At 47.5% G+C, this 20,828-nt stretch overlaps 1 protein-coding gene across 1 annotated transcript; it reads left to right on the forward strand.

The window, feature by feature from the left end:
- Positions 1-9,598: 9,598 nt before the first annotated feature.
- Positions 9,599-14,647, forward strand: NKX6-1 (NK6 homeobox 1). The gene is made up of 3 exons (XM_064286279.1): positions 9,599-10,274; positions 12,002-12,174; positions 14,378-14,647. The coding sequence occupies exons 1-3, from the start codon at positions 9,599-9,601 to the stop codon at positions 14,645-14,647; spliced, it is 1,119 nt and encodes a 372-aa protein (XP_064142349.1).
- Positions 14,648-20,828: the final 6,181 nt, after the last annotated feature.

Genomic DNA, 20,828 nt, shown 5'->3' on the forward strand with positions numbered 1-20,828 from the left:
CCAGGGAGGTTAGATATCCTACAATGCGTGGAACATTCCCACAAAATGTAAAATTATCCTAGATCCAGCATGATTTCCAAGTCTCCCAATGGACATTTATGTAGGTTAAAAAGTCTATTTATTATTATTGAGCCCAAAGCTCACTCTGTGTTTTATATATAACCACAAAGCATTTTTTAAATATGGTTTCAGTAAACACTGAATTATTCAGGAAGGTAACTTTCATGTAAATTAAGGAAAGGACATGCTTTGTATCACTCGGAATTTTACCAAAGGTTATTCACCATTTCTGAAAATCAATACACAAATGTCAATGCCACTCATATTCAAATCTTCTTAATCGGAATATATTGCATTCAGAGTGATTCTGTATATAAATATGCCTGACCATATTTCATTACGTCTTCTAACGTAGCTAGGCCCCATGCCTTTACAGACAGAACTACATATTATATTATTATAAATTACTTTCCTTTTATTTTTCCTTTATTTTAGTTAAGCTTTGTATTGATTTTTTTGCAGTTATGAGTATAGGTAGGTTATATTACCTATAAATATCATTTCAGGATGGTAAAGGGGTCAATGCCAAATATTCATTAAAAAAAAGAAGGCACTAGGTCTGATAGGGTTGAGGACCGCTGCTCTATAGAAATGTGCTCTTTGTCGTTCCTGTCTGTGTAATTTTTTAACTTCATTACAGGACTATCCGCATTTATGAAAACCACAAATCACCACTTATGCTACACTAGGGTTCTCCTTCATAAGGTGGGGCAACTTTTCTCTGATAAATGGAATAGCTGGGCCTCACAGCCAATCTCTTTGGGATCTCTGCCTAATTCCTAATAATACCAGGTGGACTAGAAGGGACATGGATCTTCTTTTAATATCCTGGTTCATACGTGGGCAGTGAATCGTCTTCTTGATTTCCAGGAGAAATTCCTAAACCACACTAGAACATTTAAACAAAGCCTTACTAACAGCACAGAGAAAAGTGAGGGGAAAACTAGTACCATGAAACTAGATCATCTAGTTTATAAATGACAATGAACTTGTCTTCAGTTTGGGGTTCTGAATCCCTGGGTGGTGCAAACCATTAAGTGTCTCGAAAGGAAGTTGCGGTAATCCACGTCTGAAAAGTCAGCCATTTGAAAACCCTGTGGAGCACTGTTCTACTCGGCACGTATGCGGCCACATGACAACTCCACTACAACTGGTTCATTAAATCAAGTTTTGCCTCCACATGACAGTGCTTGTCTTTAACCTCTACCACCCAAAACACCCTGGGCAGCTTGAAGTCCAAAAACAACGCCTGCTTTTCAAGTATCTTCTTCTTTTGCAAGGAATTGCCTCTTCCATGAATGATTGACACTTAGAAGGCCAACTTCCTTTGGATAAATTTCATTCCTGTGCATACAGCCTCTATAAGATCCCTTCTGCAAGACAGCTTTATAAAAGGATAATGCACTAAGCCCAGCACCTATTCAACAGAGTCCCTTGTTAGCATGACGAAGTGCAAATTTTAAGTAAAGAGTAATTAACTTACCAAAGATCACAGCTAGGGAGGGGCAGAGCATGAATTAAAACCTGGAAGGCCTGGTGGTGCAGTGGTTAAGCAGCCTGGCTGCTCACCTAAATGCTGGCGGTTTGAACTCACCAGCTCCTCCACTGGAGAAAGATGTCGGAGAAGGATGTGGCAGTCGGCTTCCACAAAGATTACAGCCCTGGAAATACTACGGGGCAGTTCTACTCTGTCCTATAGGGTCTCTATGAGTTGGACTTGACTCATCGACAGTGGGTTTGGTCTTCCCTGGAGGTTTTCTGAATCCCAGGCTAAGATACAGCACTTCCTACTAGTTGGTATCCATTCTAATAGACTGAGCATCACTTCTGATTGGTTGATGCCTACACCGTACTGATCATAAATTGGCTTTAGTATCACTCCCACTCATTTCATTACTCCATGATAATTGAAACATCCCAAAAAGTAGCCAGGTATTTTCTTGGCAAGCTTGCAAGGTAAAAGAGTCAGGAGATTGGCTTGTTTTGAAGGCTGTCTGGCCTTTGCCTAGCTGTTTAGAGCTACAATCTAGACCACCTCTGAAGTGAATCTATGGTCAACTACTTTCCTCGGTTTAGGGAAGAAGAATGTAAAGCTGAGGTGTGTCTATGTTAAAAATTAAAGTTAAAAAGTAATTTAAAAGAAGGATATTTTGAAACTTGAATATTTGCCTTGCATGTAAACCAAGGCCTAATAGTATTTGCAGGAATTAAATTCTTGCTGGAATAATTTTTTAAAAGAATTCAATAAGCTCTAGAATCCTTTTCAATGCTTTTCTTATCCAAGAAAATGTGACATTTTTTTTCCTGTAAAGGAATATGCAAAAATTCACTTTATGTTTATTTAGTAATTTATAATATTCAGAGTGCTTTCTCATGCATTTTTTAAAAATTCAGTTATCAGAAGGACAGTACAATAGAGTGGTTAAAAGCATGACATTTGTAGCCAGATTGCAAAGGACTTAAATCCAGCTATTCCCACTCACTAGCTGTGTGGTCTTGAACAAGTTACTTGACTTCTCTGTACTTTAGTTTCCTCATCCTTGTAATGGGAACATTATAGCACCTAATTCCTAGAGTTGTTGAGTTAAAACTGTAAAGTACTCCGGACAGTAAACACTGAGTAAGTGTTAGCTACTGTTATTATTAGGTCATGAAATTCCGAGAACTAATGGCAAAGTGACCTGAGGATCTGAAGGGGTTAATAGGAAGTGGAAGAATCAGGGCAGGAACCTTAGCATTTGAGCACAGTGTCTCCATGCAAGATAATTGTTTGCTGGATAGAGCTTCTGAAGCTTACTTGTCCAGGACCTATTCATTTCACAGGAGGTTAAATTTGGGAGATTTCAAAGCCAGATCTGTACCCACTTCAATAAGTGAATAAAGCAGGTTATAAAACTTGACTTCAGGATGCATTACAAACTCAATATGATCTCAGCCACAAAAACAAAGCGTAGAATAAAGACTAGAGGAAAGACAGCAAGCAAATATGCCAAACTATTAGCAGTGTTTGCTACTGAAGGTGGGGTTATAGGTGATTCTTTGAGCTTCTTCATAATTCTCTGTATTTTCCATATGTTCTGTATATTGTTTTGATAATCAGAGAAGGAAAGAAGTAGAAAACCAAAATAACTACACCAAATATTGAATTTGGCTTTACCACAATTCAATCAAATGATGGAGGGGAAATAAGGATAGGTGAGAAGATTGAAAATCTAAATTTTCCTTTTAAACGGTTTTTGCTATATGAATTAAGGCAAGAACTGCTATACCCAAGCTTCATTTTATTCATCTGGTGTTTCAGATAAAAATTAAGCAACTGTTAATCCAGTTGCCCAACAGTTCTACAAAAACAGACCACCACACTGAGAAAGTAAAGCCAGTACTCTAACAGGACAGCCTTGTCTTGCGTAGGTCGACTGAAATGCTGAGAAGTTTTTTCCACAAGAGGGCGCTAACTGTTCAGAGTTTCTTTAAAAAGGGCCTATGAAAGGCTCTAGTACTGTAAGAGAAGCAGCGAGGCAAATACAATTTTTCTTACCGAAGAATAAGAAGCCACACACATGATGAAGCCGAAAGGACCAACAGCAACACACTCACACCCAAATCAAAAGTAACCGCTTTTAGCAGAATATAAAACCAGGACATAATTTAAATTTTTAAAATCATTTCAAATTACCCAAATTATGTTCAATAAAACCAATGGACGTTGCTTATTCTAAGTTTTTCATGGCCATTCAAGCTAGATGCTATTTAATCTAGTGGCTTGAATTGGACATTCATTTTATTCTGTTTGGAAATTTTGGAAAAATATTCCTTCATGTGCTTGATTCCATGATGGATCCAGTTTTCCAGAACATATTTAAAAGCAAGTGGGCTTCCTGGAAAGCAAGTGAATCTTTCTGCAGTAAATGTGTGAAGGGAAATGGATGGATGGATGGGTGGGTGGATGGATGGATGGATGGATGGATGGATGGATGGATGGATGGATGGATGGATGGATGGATGGATATCAACTGGTCTTGAACTTCAGCAAAGCATACACTTCTGTAGTGTGTGCTTTGCTGAAGTTCAGGACCAGGTTTGTGTATGTGTGTGTGTGTGTGTGTGTTAGTCGCTAGTAGGTCATTCGTGTTTTCTTGCATTTGCTCTCGTTCCTGAACTCGAGTTTTGATATTGCCAACATTTCTGGGCTTTGATATTTTGCATCCCCTCGGACCCTTCTGAATCCTTTCTTCCCACTGCACAACCCTCCCTAAACCAAAAAACCCAAACCAAACCCAGTGCTGCCGAGTAGATTCCTACTCATAGCGACCCTACAGGACAGAGTAGAACTGCCCCATAGAGTTTCCAAGGAGCGCCTGGCGGATTTGAACTGCCGACCTTTTGGTTAGCAGCCGTAGCACTTAACCACTACGCCACCAGAGAGCTCAAATATGTATTCTGCACTTGTAAGGCAGGGGGTAATTCTGTTACGCTTAAGATCTCTAAGGGATGTCCTGGTGGAAGGTCTGAGATCTTTTCGGTAGTAGAACCAGCGAAGCGGTCTACACTCATCACTTCCCCACGTGTTTGGCGTTGGTCTCCACTGGGAAAGCGCGGATCACAGGGTCCCATAGCGCCCTTAGACCCGGGGCATTTGTTGGCCCCTCTCTATTCCAACCCTTCTCAAAACGTTTTCTAATTCGTAGTCAGCACTTGGGCCGTCAAGGATCCAGTTTACACCCCACCACGCTTTCAGGAGGCAGGGAAAGACGGACTCGCTCGTCCTTTTCCCCACGCTCCTTCTCGGAGACTGAGTGAGTCCAGGCTTGGGGACTTTCTCCTTTCTGTCTCTTCCTACTTAGCGACCAGCTCTATCCCTCTTAGGACATTCACATACACGCAGCTGTCCTCCGGATTCAGCCCAAACAGGTCCAATTCGTCCGGCGAAGCTATTAAAGAAGTCATCGAGATCATTCAAGAAACAGATTTAAGAGAGGTTTTTGGCCTGGAACATAGAAAAGTCCCTTCTCTTAATTTCTCTCCCTCTTTTTTTTTTTTTTTTTTTGTCAGTATAGAATTGGCTTTCTGCAGCTATTGCTTGAGTTTCCCAACGTCTGACGGTAATATTTGGGGGAAGAACCAGGTGCCACCCCGCCTCGGAGCACAGCGTTCCGCTGATTGCTAAACCTACTAAGTACATTTGGCGAAGATTTCATTTGCGTTTTCCCCTTGAGTTACCCTGAATTTCACAGCTGTTTCTTTAACTTAAAAAGCTTTGCCTTTTTGAGTCAAGAGTTAGACAGAGAGTAGGACAGTCAGAGGAACGGCGCAGGCTACATCTGAAAGTTAAAAAGAGTAACCTAAAAACAGACCAGGTTGTCCTGAGGCTCAAAGAAAGTCGAGGGGCCCATCGTCTTTCTCCTACCCGTTTAGCCTTTTTTGCAACCTCAGAATTTGCCAAACCGTTTTCATTTATTTTTCAATTAAAATGTAAATCATTCACTTTCACACGCCCGTTCCCCGCCCCATGTACAGATACTGTGTGGAGATGCGCGGGGGCGTCGCGACCACGTGCCACACGTTCCACTCCTGGGGGTTGCTTGGAAATATCCGACTTCATTAGGTTGTGGGCGGGAAGACCTGAGGGTTCTGGGGGTCCCCAGGAAGAGCAAGTCTTAACTCTCCAGGGCGTTTGAAAAGCAGTGTGTAAGGGCCGCGACCAGAAACGGGCCTCTCGCATCAGCACCCGGGGTCCAGACTTGAGTCCGGGAGGTGGTTCTAGCCCCGCAGCTGGAGCCGAGGGCAGTGTGATCTCTTCCTACAGGTGGCAGGGGCAACCCACTCCCTCCGAGGAGGCTCCTTGCTGTTCGGGCTCCTGGCTGGAGACAAACCGCGCCGATGGAGGACAACCAGCACCAGGCAGTAGGCACCGGCCTTGCCTCCAGCACCGTGGGTGTGCGTGTGGAATACAGGCTGGCCCCGCGAGATTCGGGCACCCGGGGTTCACCCCGGGGATCGAGGTACACAGATCCCAGAATATTTTTCTTGTCGTAGTTAAAAATAAGGCTGCTACCTTGCAGTGTAAGTGATAAATAAAAGCAAACGATGGAGACTTCTTACGCCCAGCTTTCCAACTATTTACCGATGGCGGTTAACCTGGAGGTGGGTTGAGTTGAATCTCAATGTCTCTCTAGTTTCTGTCTCTCCTTAACATGCCTACCCATCCCACCCCCCACATTCAGATACTAAGTTGACAATAGGAAAATGTTCAATTCTTTTTCGGATCACAATACTTACCTGAAATAAAGGGGTCGCTTGTTACAATGGAACCTTTGGGGATCGTTGAGATCCTTCCCTCTCCATTCCTACCTAATCCTCGAAAATGCCGTGTCCTGGGGATTGGGAGGCGGTCACTGGTGGCCTTGTCCAGGGCTTCAAACGGGAAGTTGTGTGCCCCTGCCGGGATGGAGTCTCCCGCGGCAAGAAAAAGTTTCGTTTGCAAAGAAACGGGAGACACAGGGGGCCACTTTCCCGGCAGGAACCGGGACGCGCGTGCCATCCTCCGCCCCCTAGCCTTCGGGCCCCGGGGGCTGGGGTTTAGACCCAAAGCCCAGCAGGCCGTCCCCGCCGGGATCTGCCGACGGTCCCCACACCAGCTTTCCTCTGAGGCCAGAGTCTAGGCCCGACTCGTTAGCATAACTCTCGTTGACGAAGGACTTCGCCTTCTCCCTCCCCCCAGGGTCAGATTCTAAAGTCTTCGGAGCGAAGGATTCAGCCAAGTCTCGAAGTTAGCAAAGAAGGGCGGGGAGGACAAGAGGGACCAAATAACATCGTTATTTTTATCTCAGAAATGCATAAAAGAGGCAAAGGATCATCGTCATCAACAACAAAAACCCAAACTCAAGCTGACTCGCTTAAAAGGCCAAGTGCCTTGGAAACAAGGGTTACCCCAGCGGAGTAAGCCCTCTCGGCCTTCGGTGCTTGGTCTCGAGCACTCACAGCCGACTTCCATCCATCCGTGCTGGGGCTTAAGTTTTATTCCTGACCATTTACTGCATTTATTTCTATGTCCTGCGCCTTAAGTTTGAACTTAATGATCTCATTCAAATTGCTGTCATGACTGTCTCCCAATAGTATGTTACTTTAACACCCTGAAATCTCAAAATTGTGCGAGGGACTTCCTTCTCGCCCACAGGGTTCACTCTTGTCGGAGTCTTAACCGGCTGGATGTGGGAGAGGTAGAGGACAAGTAAGGGAAGCCACTGTCCAACCCTTGAACCCTATATATTCCATCACCAAAGCCCAGAAGCCGGGACATCTCATCTCCGTCTCCGGCAAGACCCCAGGCGTTGAGAGCAGGGGACAGAGTTTCAGAGATGGTTTTCGAAAGCTTACGTTCCCCGGGGGGCATTCGGATACTTCTTTCTCTAAAGTCTCCACCTGAGTTTTGGCGATTCTGCCCCTCGTTTAAACCAAAAAAAATTAAAACAAAACAAAACAAAAATAACCAAAGGAGAGAAAAGTTAGAAACAAAACAAAAAGAAATCTCCCAGGTCCCAGATCTGAACACAAAAGAGAGCAATATTCGCAATAAACTGATTCCGTTCCTAGCGAGCTGGGTAAACCCATAAATGATAGAGATCGCGGGCAGGATTTAGAAATGAAAAGTGAGGCGAAAGAACAGAGAAGGAAAGCGGGGAGTAAGGGAGCAAAGACAGAAGAGGAAACTCCTTCGGCCTACAAGGGGATTAAGGGCATCTATGGGCTTTTTTTTTTTTTTATGGGCTTAAGGAGCAACAAATTGATTTACACAATTCTAGGGAGAGCCCAGATGGCCCTTAAATAATCCCTTCAAAAGAAGGAGCCAGGCCTGGGCTGCGCCGGCTGCCTGCTCCATTAGCTCCATTTTACCGGGGACCAAACTCGGTTCGAGGTGAAGCGCCGAGAGCTGGGGGTGGGGGTGAGGGTGACGCGCGCTAGCCGGCGAGGGGGAGGGAGGGGAAGAATATGAACTGCTTTTCCATAAAAGGCCGGGGTTTTCATTATTCCTCTCTTTAAAAAGTAATACCCTCTTCGCCTTTGCTCCCCCCTCCCCCTTTCCATTTTATTGAACGCAATTAATTGAGGCGTCCACTGGCCTCGCTAGGGAGCCACACCGCTCGCCAGGCCCCGCCCCTCCTGGGCTCGCCAGCCGGAGAGTGGACGCGGGAGGGCGGAGACTAGGCGGGCGCGGCCAAACGGCCCGCCGCCTCGGCCAATCAGGGGGTGCGGCGCTCCCGAGTGGGCGTGTCCCCGAGGCGACTCGAGGCCCGAGGCTGAGCGCTATTGGAGGCAGTGGTTCCGCCCCCGGCTTGCGCCCGGCTCCTCTGCCCCGCCCCTCCCGGCCTGGTCCGAGTGACGTCCCTCGAAGTTCTCATTTTGGCCCCCTCTTCCCCCTCCCCGTCGTCCCCCAGCTAAAGAGGGGTAGGGAGTGATGCAAATGTTTTATTACCTTTGAGAGCTTCATCCGAACTGTCAGGCCCGGAGGGAGAGAGGAGAGGAGAGAGAGGGAGTGGACGAGCCGCGGAGAGGGTCAGCTCGGCCAGAGGACAGGACTTGGAAGAGCGAAGCCTGGAAAGCGGCGAAGAAAATGCGAGAGCCGAGAGGCAAAGGCGGAGAGTGAGAGGCAGAGAGGGCGCTGGGGGTGGGGCGGGGGTCGCCGGGCCCGTGGGCAGAAGTGGACCGACGAGCCGCTGGAATCCAAGCCGTCAGACTTTTCGCTTAGTCTTTGTTGTTCTGTTTGTTCCCTCCTTTTTTTCTTTGCCATTTTGCAACTGTAGTGCCCCGCGCCCAGGAGCGGAAGGCAAGGCTGCGTGCCGAACCTGGGAGCCGCGGGGACTGGTGGCACTGCCCTTTGCTGGCGCCGCAGCCCGGGGCAGCGCCGGCCGAGGAGCCCGCCCCGAGGCGAGAGCCGCCCGCGGGCTGGATGGTCTGCGTCCCCGCGCGCAGCGAGCGCCGAGTGCCGGGCAGCTTCGCGGCCGAAGGAGCAGGGCCCTCCGAGTAGATCAGAGGAGGGGGCCAGGCGGACTTCAGCGTCCTTTGTACCGCCTAGAAGAAAGCGAGTCAGCCCCTTCCCAACATCAAAGTGGAGACTCGGTGATTCCTAACTTGGTTACAAACTCTCAGGGGCCGGCCTTGGTTTTGTTTTGCTTATTTCCCGGGGGTGGAAGATGAGAAGTATCGCACTTTGAGCGTCGAGGAAAAGTGAGGAAGAGAGAAGACATATGGATTGAAACAGGACTTTCGGAGAGCAAAGACAGCCAAACCCACCCGGACACCCACTCGCTTCGGCAAGCCGCCACCTCCCGCGGGTCGTGTTTGGACATTTCTGCTGCCCGGCTCCCAGAGCAACTCCCGGCGGCTGAGGCGGCGTTCTCGGCCCACTTGGCAGGTCGCCTCCCGGTGCGCCGAGTGACTCCTTGCTCGCGCCCTCGGCGCTTTCCGCTCCCCGGAGCTCGGCGGGAGGCAGCGCCCGGCGCCCTCGCTGAGCGGCTGTGGGCCCCGGCCGGGCCGTGGGATGTTAGCGGTGGGAGCGATGGAGGGCACCCGGCAGAGCGCGTTCCTGCTCAGCAGCCCGCCCCTGGCCGCTCTGCACAGCATGGCCGAGATGAAGACCCCGCTGTACCCTGCCGCCTACCCCCAGCTGCCCGCCGGGCCCCCCTCGTCCACTTCCTCGTCCTCTTCATCCTCCTCCTCCTCCCCCTCCCCGCCCTTGGGCACCCACAACCCTGGCGGCCTGAAGCCCCCGGCCGCGGGGGGGCTCTCGTCCCTGGGCAGCCCCCCGCAGCAGCTCTCGGCCGCCACCCCACATGGCATCAACGACATCCTGAGCCGGCCCTCCATGCCGGTGGCTTCAGGGGCCGCCCTGCCCTCAGCCTCGCCCTCCGGCTCCTCCTCCTCCTCTTCCTCGTCCGCCTCTGCCTCCTCTGCTTCGGCTGCTGCTGCCGCTGCTGCCGCGGCCGCCGCGGCCGCCTCCTCCCCAGCGGGGCTGCTGGCCGGCCTGCCCCGCTTCAGCAGCCTGAGCCCGCCGCCGCCTCCGCCGGGGCTCTACTTCAGCCCCAGCGCCGCGGCCGTGGCCGCCGTGGGCCGCTATCCCAAGCCGCTGGCCGAGCTGCCCGGCCGGACGCCCATCTTCTGGCCCGGAGTAATGCAGAGCCCGCCCTGGAGGGACGCGCGTCTGGCCTGCACCCCTCGTGAGTACGGCCACCCGCGCCCGCGTGCCTGCCCGTTGTGCCAGCTCGGTCTGCTCTCGGGTCACGGCCTCTGGGTGTGCATACCAGCCGGTCCGCCTTCTCGCCTCCTAAGTAGTTTGGCAGCGCCGGAATCGCACAATTTAGGCTGGGCCAGGGTGTCCAGTGAGGAATTCTCGCTTTCTTGAGCTCGCGTGGTTCTTTCTACGCGCCCTCCTGCCCCCAAGTCTTGGACACGCTCTCCGGAGCAGGTGTGCGTGTGTCCGTGTGGGACACAACACGGTGCGGGGCGTGCGTCTCCTCTGAGGCCCTGGCTGCTTGCGGAACAGCCTGGCCCGGGTCGCAGGTCCCGCCCGGGTTAGGTAGGTGGGCAGTGGAGGAGAGGCCATTGCGCCCTTGCGCCCTCTCGGGAGTTTCTCCGACTCCTGCCTCCGGGCCAGGGTCCCACTCCGCCTTCGTCAGCCTGACCAACCACCTCTCTGAAACCAGTGGGGACCTGCTGCGGAGAGCACTCCACGGTCCGGAGCGACACCGTGTATTTGCATGCACGCCCCAGTGCCGGGTGTCCCCCCCCGCCCCCCACCTCTCCACCTTCGCCCTCTGAGTACACTTGCAGCCCCGGGAGAGCCCATTTAAGATAGGCCCGCCCCTGAGGCAGAGGAGGAGTGCCGAGGGGCTTTGGGAGGTTCCCCGCCGCAAGGCCCACTCTTTCCCGCGCGCCTCGACCCAGGGGACCGGGACGTGTTGGGCCCAGGTACATTGAGGGACACCGTGGCCCCAACTTTCTAATATGAGAAGGAGCGAGGAGAAGGGACAAGAACTGGGGAAAATGCTACCTTTCGCAAAGACCTTGCTTGAGGCAAACTGAGTTGCCCCAAGATCACTCTTGACTTCTGGGTTGTGCGCTGCGGCGCGGGGGAGGCTCCCAGCTTTCCAGTTGGCTATCGGAGCTCCAGCCTGGGGTCCTTTTCTCCCTCTGTTCTTTGGTTTTAACCGAGTCGCCGAAGTTTCTCCAAGCCTCCGGACCCCTTTCATGAGGTCGAACGGCAGTAAATGCGGGAAGTTGCGGAAGCCGCGTGGAGTTTCCCTTGCCAAGTCCCGGGACTGAAGGCGGCCGGAGGAGTGGAAGTGTAGGGGAGACGCTGTTGTATCCGTTTCGGTGGTGGTGTAGGGACAGCCAACAATGGCGGTGCCCCCTCCTCGGCCGAGAGCGCAGCAGCCGTAGACCCCGGGGTGATTTAGGGCTCTAGTGTGCAAAAACAAGGCGCCCTTTGTTTCCTTAGCATTTCCCGGAGACAAGTTGGGGAAGCGTTCAAGAAAAAAAGCACTAGTCATCTTAAGGCAAAAGCCGCGGGCCATGCGAGCACCGACAGGACTAGGGCGCGAGAGCGGCCTTTTCCCGATACTCGTGGTTTTAATAGGCTCGGCGACTTGGCTCCAGCAAACTTTAGTAATAAGCCCCCTCACTGCTTGACGTCGGCGCTGGGCAGAAGGTTATCTACTGCCGCTCCGAACACATCCGGCTATTTTAAAACAGGTGGGCGTAAGAAAGGCGATGGCAGAGGCGCCGTGGGGCTGGAAGGGCCGGGACCCTGCTAGGGCCCGCCACGGACTTAATTACACTTTACTCCCCCCACAAGAACGTTGTTTTTCAAGTTCATGTCTTTTCAGTGGAGCTGCTTTTAACCGATTGTTTCTCCTTTTCCCTCGTTGTTCACCGGTTTTCGCAGATCAAGGATCCATTTTGTTGGACAAAGACGGGAAGAGAAAACACACCAGACCCACGTTCTCTGGCCAACAGATTTTCGCCTTGGAGAAGACTTTCGAACAAACAAAATACTTAGCAGGGCCAGAGAGGGCTCGCTTGGCGTATTCGTTGGGCATGACGGAGAGTCAGGTCAAGGTGAGCGGACCTCGCAAACCTCGAGAGTCAGACCTTGTGTCGGGAGCGTAACACACACCACACACACCACCGCCCTAGGGAGGGGTGTTGGTCTGAGGGGCTTGGGGAGAAGTTGAGAGCAGCGAAGGGGTGGGGGGAGGCGAGTGTTGAGGCTTACAAAGGCGCTGGGGGCTTGCGGTCGGGCAAACTGTCGATGAACAAAAGGAATCAAGCCCCCCCCCCCTTTGAAATTAGGTTAATCTGGATGGCGGCTTGTGCTAGGGGAACTCATTTTTAGAGAATAAAGGCATTACCAAAATATCAGCCCGGAACATAGATCATGCTAGATAGCTCCTATTTATTCTGTTTGTAAAGATAGTCAAGCTTTTGTTTGTCAACTCAGGTTCCACTAGATACATATAACTTCCTAATTTAGAGCAGCGTTCTGGTGTTACTATGTTAACTTTTTAAATTGCAGGTTAAAAAAAATAATAAATCCAGAGGATCAAGCCATTTACCACTGATGAACCTGCTTTAGCTTAGCTGAGGGCAGTCCACGTTGGAATAGTAACTTTACACATGAATTACTAATATTACGATATTACAGGATTGATGTCTGTTAATAAGTTTATGAACAGATTTAAGATATTTTGCTGCTTATGACAATTTCCAATTAAAATATCTTTACTTCTAAGTGAGCTGTACGGTTTATTTCCAGGGAATCAAATTTTAGAAATCTTTCCCTGAAGAATAGGGAATTGAGCCAGTTGGCTAAATTAAATATGATGATTTCCTATACTTCCAGTTCTCTTTTGTCCCTCCTTTTCAGTTTATTATACTTGTTTCTTTAGGGGTGTGTGCATGTCCTTTTCATTACTTATATTGTTGCTCTTTAAATTAAGTAGCAATAGTATTAGCCATGTCTACTGGTGGAGTGTTACTTCCCCCTGGACAAACATCATAAAATACATTTCAGGAGTGATATTGTATGTGACCCTTAGACTATCTCAGTTAAAATTGTATTCGTAATAGGTAGTTACAGAGCCTACCACAGTAGTCTGGAGGTCTTCATTTGTCACTGTAAATATGTCTGAATATTTAAAAGCTAATTACTATAGTTGTATAAAACAAAACAAATCCACCTAAAGAATTCTGATTCTCTAGGTGAAATACATAACCGATGGGAAACAGAGAATAGTTCAATATTTTTTGGAAATTGATTGCTTACTGCTGATGCTTTAGGTTAAGATATGTGTATCAAAGATGGTGTTAAACATGACTAGATACAAAAAAAGTGTATAAAAATGAATTGTCTTGGGAAGGAACATTAAAATAATATTTGAAAGAATGGCCATACTAATAGAGGAAAATATGTAATTGATAAAATTTGACTTTTAAAAAAATAGCTATTTGATGGAAATTCTAGCCTTCATTTAGGTTTTATGAAAAAGAGTAAACCAGAGAGGAAGAGTCAAACTACAGTGATGATTTTGACTGAACTATCAAATATTTTCATGTGTTTATGTTGGTTATTATTAGAGATTTGAGGTTTGGGTTGTAGCAGATATTTTAAAATTTATCGCAGATCATATATTGCACATGTTACTGGGGGGAGGGAGGTTTACCTACCATGTTTGTGTATATTCAGACCTGAGATAAGTGAAACAGAGGGAGAACTAAAAGTGCAAAAGGGAACAGAGGGACTTGGGATAGATAAATGTACCTTTCCCCACAAACGACACCGAGACAGCAAGTGCATTTCAGATTGTTTGGAATTCCTTAACACAAGAAAGTAAATGACAGACAAAATCACAGCCATGTGGGACTACTTTGGGGGGGGGGGGAAGTTTTCTACTTTAAACTAGAAATTCAGAAAGTAGGAAAACGGACTCCTTTTTAGGGGAAACTCATTTTAAGTCCCCCAGTTTTGTTCTTACTCTGCTGAGAGATCCCTCACCGACAGCCTCAATACCCTTGTGTTACTATCGCTATGGCAACGGCAGTCAGCTTGTTGGTGCTTCTTACTCGGAGGAACGCGGGGCTAAGGAGACTGACTTTGACGGCCCAGACAAGGGAGGTCTCCCAGGGAGGGTGGCAGGCCGTCAGGGGCCCCGCAGGAGGGACCTCGGGGTGTGGGAGTGGCAGCAGCGTTGCCTGCATCTGCTGGCGTTAAACTCCTCCCGGCCCTGTGTGCCCTCTGCCGCCCTCCTTTCTCGGCCCCCAGGTGTGGTTCCAGAACCGCCGCACCAAGTGGAGGAAGAAGCACGCGGCCGAGATGGCCACGGCCAAGAAGAAGCAGGACTCGGAGACCGAGCGGCTCAAGGGGGCCTCGGAGAACGAAGAGGAGGACGACGACTACAACAAGCCCCTGGACCCCAACTCGGACGACGAGAAGATCACGCAGCTGCTGAAGAAGCACAAGCCGAGCGGCGGCGGCGGCGGCGGCGGCGGCGGCCTCCTGCTGCACGCGTCCGAGAACGAGAGCTCGTCCTGAGCGCCCGGCCGCCCGCCGCCCGCCGCCGCGCCTTCCCTGCCTCCGGCTCGGCCGCGGGGGCAGCGCCCGCGCCCGGCCCGCACTCCCGCCTCCCCGGGCCGCCTGCGAGGGCCCTTTGCTATTTTCCGAGATGTACATATCTATTTTTGTAACCTAGGATTGTGGGGGGAGAAAAAGAGAGACTCGGGGTGGGGGGAGGTTGGCAAGAGGGGGAAAACAAAAACACCCCAACCACGAAATGCACTGCTTAAATAACGCAACGGAGCCCCGCAGCCAGCTGGCCCTCCCAGCCCGGAGCGGACCCCCTAGACGGTCCCTCCACGCGGGGAGCGGGGTTCCCGCCCGCAGTCCCCACCTTGGCCCCACCGGAGGCTCGGGCGGGGCCAGGAGAGGTGTTTTTCGAAGGGTCGACACCAACCGCGTCGGTTACCTTGGAGCCCGTGGGCGGCCGACACAGATGGGGAGAGGGACCTTTCTCCCCCACAAACTGCTGTGCCGAGTAAAGTAACCTGTTGAAGGCTCTTTGTAAATAAATCGTGAGTCACACTGACTAGAAGTTACTTTATTGTGAATATTTGAAATGTAAAATGCTTTTTGGAATTTGGTATAAAAGGATGGAACTCCCTCACCTTTTTATTCCTCCCCTTTTAAGAGCTGTTCAAACCACCCGTTCCCCTTTTATTTTGAACTTAATTTGAGTCTTGTAGAAAAGAATGTTATCACCGCCCCCGCCCCGCTCCTCGTCCCTGTTTGGATTCGTTGAATCTCTGGTTTTCCCTCCATCCCTTTGCCTGCCCACCACCTGGATCTGCGCCGGGCTCCTGCCCCCAGAACTTGAAGCAGAAGACGTGGGCACCAGGGAGGGCCTTAGACCTGCCTCACTGTTCCTCTCTGAAATTGCACAGTCGTTTTTTGCTATTTATTAGTGATTTAAAGAAAGTATTGGGGAGGGAGGGGCTACAATAGCTTGTATTTAATTAAAGTCCTTTCTGATAAAAATGCGTGTTAAGGTAGATGGTGGGAATTGTTACAGCCGTTCTGAGTCAGAAACATAAGAATCCATTTAGTTGCTGTAATTGAATTTGAAGTGTTTTGTATCATAAGAATACTGAGAATACTATAGAATATGTAAATTGTTTTCTTTTTTAAGCTAATAACAGTGATATATTAGCATCTTTAACCTTTATTAATTTATATAAGGAATTCGGTTTGTAAAGAGAAGAAAACCCCCTTTGCAAGACCAGTTAACTGTAATGCACTTTCTGTTTCAAAGGATAAATCAGATTAAAAAACAGTTTGAAGACGTCTGTTCCCTTGAATGATAAGGTACAGATCATCTGATCTCATCAGATATCTCAAATAATAAAAGTCAAGACCACAATTTTTTTTTTTATTGCTTTCTTGGGTGAAATAGCTGCTAGTTCATTTTTTTTTTTTTAAAGAGTGGGGGGTCACATCTCTCATTCTTCTGGATTGGGAAGATAAAAGAAATGCAGCCTCACTCACAGGGCTTCTTGGAGAGACTTGACTAGCGGGCTGCTTCTGACGTCTGTGTTGTCTAATTTTTTCCTGATCGCTTTTTCCTTTCTGAGGAAGTCTCTGGGGGGCTTTGGGAAGACCTCATTTCCATATGTCCAAGATAGCGCCTCAGTCAACTCTTAGCTCGATTAGTGCATAGAGTAGGCAAGAGAGCTTGCTGGTACAGCAACACTGCTGTTTGATGCTAACATTTTTTTTTTCCTAGCCTGTAGAATTGCAGAAGTCAGTGGAAGACAGGAGCCCAGATTTTTTGCTAAACATTGCATTTAATAATGATACGTTTAAAGAAGGTTCTAACCAATGTGAGAATCTTTGGGGTAAAGGAAGCAATGTCATAGCTTCTCTAGCTGAATTTGCAAAAGAAGAAAAAAGGAATTCCAGGGAGAGGGCTGTACCACCGTCTTGGGATCTTTTTGTTTTCAGACATTCAGTTATAGGCTCAGTGAAATATAGTTATTCTCTTAGTGTTTCAGGTTAATCAGCTTGTATTGAAAGAGAAAAATCAATAGGATTCAGTAGATTCTTGAGGCTAGTGTTAGGCAAAGAAAGTATGGGCCCGTTTTGTTCCCCTGGGAGGAAGAAAAAAACTGTAAAAAACTGGAAATGAAATGTATTCCCGATAGCATTGTTTAACAAAAAGGAAGGATGCAAACCTGCTCTGTTTCTTAGTCATTTCTTTAGTTTCTATGTTTCCAAGAAGTTTCAAACTCTTTTCTGAATTTCTGGATTCTTGGCAAGACTGAGATGTGTTTTATATAGAGGCGGCTATTTTGAACGAAGCTTTGCTCTGCTGGGGTGATGTAATGTCAATTCCAGCTGTAAACAATGAGAACCAGCGAACACTTATCTACCATCGTTCCTTCCTTCCCCCTTTCCTCTCTCCCTGCCTCTCCTCCTTCTATTCCTTCTACTCCTTTTCCTTCTTCTCTGTTTCTTTCTCTCTCTTTCGGTTATGAAGGAACAAGGGAGCAAGACTATTACGGTGCAACTGTACTTCATGAACTTGCGGCAAATGAAAGTCTCCTTTTTTTACACCTTCATCCAACCCTCTTCTGCACTGAAAAGTCAAGCAACTTTTAATTTATTCTTTATTCCTAAAAAAATAAAAGAAAAGAAAGGAAAAAAATTACCATATAATTAGAAATATTCCTGGAATGTAATAAAAATATGGAAGTACTAGTCATAAAAACTTGGAACTAAAATTGAAGCTTTTTCTCAAGAAGTAAATAGGTTATAGTGTTTATCCCAAGCTCGAAATGTGGAATGGTCTCTCCTACATTCCTTCAGGGAGCATTCCCTCTGAGCTCCTCACCTTCGCACTGAGAGCATCTGAGAAGTATGGAAGCTGATGGCCTAGACTCCACCCCACAGGCAAATGCACAGGGGGTAGACCGGTCCGCTTGCTGGCCAGCCTGCATGCTGCTGTGCTTTGAGTTGTGTGTGTAACAGCCAGCGCGGGCTCTGGAGCCATGCTGCACTGACATTCACTTCCTTTTTCCAGTTGACTGCAGCAGTGGCGAGGTTTCTAATTACTTTACTTCCACCTAAGATTCCAGCTGGCCACCAGTTGCAACTGGCTCCATGAAGCTGGGAAATGAAGGAGAAGTAGGTAGGGAGACATCACCTAATTCCCTTATCTTAGTATGATTTAGTTCCATGTACATACAGCAAGAAAAAATTAGCATGGTGGCAAAGCTGAGGAAAAACTTTACAGCCCAAGCAATGGAGAGCAAGAATCATTTTTCATTTTGGGATTAGCAACCAAATGTTTGTATGGCATTAACAAGTATCTGATTGAGGCTACCAGCCAGTCATTTAAAAACCAAAAGTCACAGCAAGTGGCCTGATGGACCATTGTTTTTGAAAAATGCTTATAGGTATAAAATGTCAAAAGTGGAAAACAAAAAGAGAAAAACAAGTGTTGTGTGTGTGTGTTGTGTAAGGAGCCCAGGTGGTGCAATTTTAGGCACTTGGCTGCTAACTGAAAGGCTGGTGGTTCAAACCCAGCCAGTCGCTCTGTGGAAGAAAGACCTGGTGATCTGCTCCCATAAAGATTACAACCTAGAAAATTCTATAGGGCAGTTCTACTCTGTCACATGGGGCACTATGAGTAGAAATTGACTTGATGGCACCTAACTCTTGAGCAACCACACTTTTCCAAAAAAAAATTAGCGAGGCTACGGATTGTAAGGGAAGGGCCTTGTACATGTCTGTCAGATGTCTCACAGGATTCACCTTTCTCGCTTCCTACTTAGTTCTTTCCAAACTCCAAAGACTAACCTCAATTCTCCTAGTTGTGATGAAACTTCTCTTTGGTTCACTTTCAGAGGGTTCTATGTTAAAGCTCAATGCCTCCCCGGAAGCTGTGTTGTACTGAGTCATGCTTGCGAGCACTGTAGCCCACTTTTCCCTTCTATACCTGGGATTCAGTGGGAAGAAGGAAAACCAGAAAATGTCCATTCTCCTCTGGAAAGGGGTGTTTTCCCTCATCACTTAGCATGCAGGCAGTTTAGAGTAGAGGCCAGTTCTTGGAAATACCTTACTAGGCTACTGAGGATGCATTTGAAACCTGTTGGAGCCTAGTATCATGTAGACAAGTGTTATCTGACTAACATCAACTTGGAGAGATCCACACTGTCCTGTCCTTTAAGCTGGCCATCAATTAACACACACACACTGGGGACATAAAATTCCACATAGGAACTCCTAGCACTGAATAGCTTAAAGAGACAGTGCCTCCTTTGTTAATTGTTTACAATAAGATTGTGTAATAATGGAGGTAAGGCATCTATAACCTCTATTTTAGGCTAATTTGAACAGCCTTGTCAGCACTAAACTTTCTCCCTCTTAACCATACACACGGGAACCCTGGTGGCATAGTGGTTAAGTGCTACGGCTGCTAACCAAGAGCTTCAGTGGTTCGAATCCGCCAGGCGCTCCTTGGAAGCTCTATGGGGCAGTTCTACTCTGCCCTATAGGGTCGCTATGAGTCAGAATTGACTGGATGGCAGGGGGTTTGGTTTTTTTTTGTTTGTTTTACCATACACACGGTACACAAAAAGTACTCCTCCTCTCTCCTCAGTATGATTTTGTTGTTATTGTTGTTAAGCTGTTCTTCAGTTGACTTCCTTTTTTGACAGGAAAGTGTGTATTTTGTTCTCCTGCATTTAGACTTCAAGCTTCACAGATAAACATATTCTGCCTAGTGTAGCCCTTTTTAAGAACTTTAAAAAATACCCAACAATATAAACTTCCCACCTATTAATGGAAAGCTTGACTGGGCAGTAGAGAGATAGTGTGAGTGGGATGACAAAGGGACTATTAAAAGTAGAGCAGAATGTCTCTATGGTGTTTAGTATTTACTGATGCCTGGCCAGAACTGTGAAATAGAAGCCTCATCTAGGGTTATCTGAGTGTACTTTGAATAATGAGAGCTAATTTGGATGAAGATACAGATACTCAAAGATGAGTTTCTTCCTCATTCTAGGGAAAGAAAGAATTTTTGCCACACTATTTAAATGAGTGCATGTTATTTTTGTAGAGGAATCCTACCACCTCCCTAATGCTGTTGCCTATGTCTATGTTGGCAAAGCCAAAGAAAATGTTGAAAAGTAATTATCCGTATGTATTTTGTTATGTGGAATTGAGGAAGGGGCAGATATGTGGAACTGAGGAAGAAAATTAGGACACAAATCCATTTTACATCTATAATATGGAGTTTTATTTGGGGGTGCATAAATTATGAAAAAACTATCACTCTTCAGTAAGTTGCCTGGGACCAATCTGCTTTTATAGATGACAGAAAGTCAAGCTTGCTGAAAATTCATTAACTTATTTATGACTGTATGGTCTAATCACCTTCAGTCGAAGGCATTCAACCTGTTTCCACGCCTCCAGTCTGAGCCCATACATGGGCCCACGGTTTATAATAATTATTCCAGTCATCATTTGCAGCATTGGCCCTTGCACTTGACGTTACAGCTCAGCCCTTGAAATAAAGTTTGTAAATCTCCCACTCCCCCCGCCCCAGATTTTTTTTCTTTCTTCCCTCTGTATGCTCTTTACTTCATCTGTATGGATTTGTCAAATTTTCTCCCAAATCCATTTGGCAAATTGTCCCAAGTGAACAAAAGGGGCCTAAGAAATTTCTTTGCCACAACCAGGAGATCATACACCAGTTGAGGGCAGAACCACAGAGCCAGATTACCTTATCTGAATCATAGCTATCACTAACTGTGTGATCTTGGTCAAATGATTCTACTTCTTTGTGCCTCAGTTTTCTCATCTGTAAAATGAGGATGATAATCATACCTACTTCATAGGGTTATTGGGAAAATTAAATGAATTAATATAATACGAAGTACTTAGAACAATGCCCGGCACTGAGTAAGCTATGGAAGTCTTAGCCATTATTATCATCATCACCATCATCTTCATCAAAGAAAGGCTCAGTCTCAGGTTGCTCCTAGCTCTGATCTTGCTGCCGTGTGCAGGCTAATCATTCAACCGAGGGAAGTTTGTGGAAAGTAAAAGTGGAAAGAGAAGTTGTGGAATCAAGGCATTAAAAAAAAAAAAATCCTTTTCAAGTATTTTCCTAAGTTCTTTGATATTCCTTCCTTTAAAAGATGGAGCCTAATTCCCC

The sequence above is a fragment of the Loxodonta africana genome, chromosome 5, assembly GCF_030014295.1.
Source record: "Loxodonta africana isolate mLoxAfr1 chromosome 5, mLoxAfr1.hap2, whole genome shotgun sequence".
In the NCBI taxonomy this organism is placed as follows: Eukaryota; Metazoa; Chordata; class Mammalia; order Proboscidea; family Elephantidae; genus Loxodonta; species Loxodonta africana.

Excerpts from the sequence above, each read along its gene's own strand:
- NKX6-1 (XM_064286279.1), top strand. The coding sequence starts at position 9,599 with ATGTTAGCGGTGGGAGCGATGGAGGGCACCCGGCAGAGCGCGTTCCTG. Across the intron at positions 10,275-12,001 it reads GCGTCTGGCCTGCACCCCTC|ATCAAGGATCCATTTTGTTG; the intron begins GTGAGTACGGCC and ends CGGTTTTCGCAG. Across the intron at positions 12,175-14,377 it reads TGACGGAGAGTCAGGTCAAG|GTGTGGTTCCAGAACCGCCG; the intron begins GTGAGCGGACCT and ends CTCGGCCCCCAG.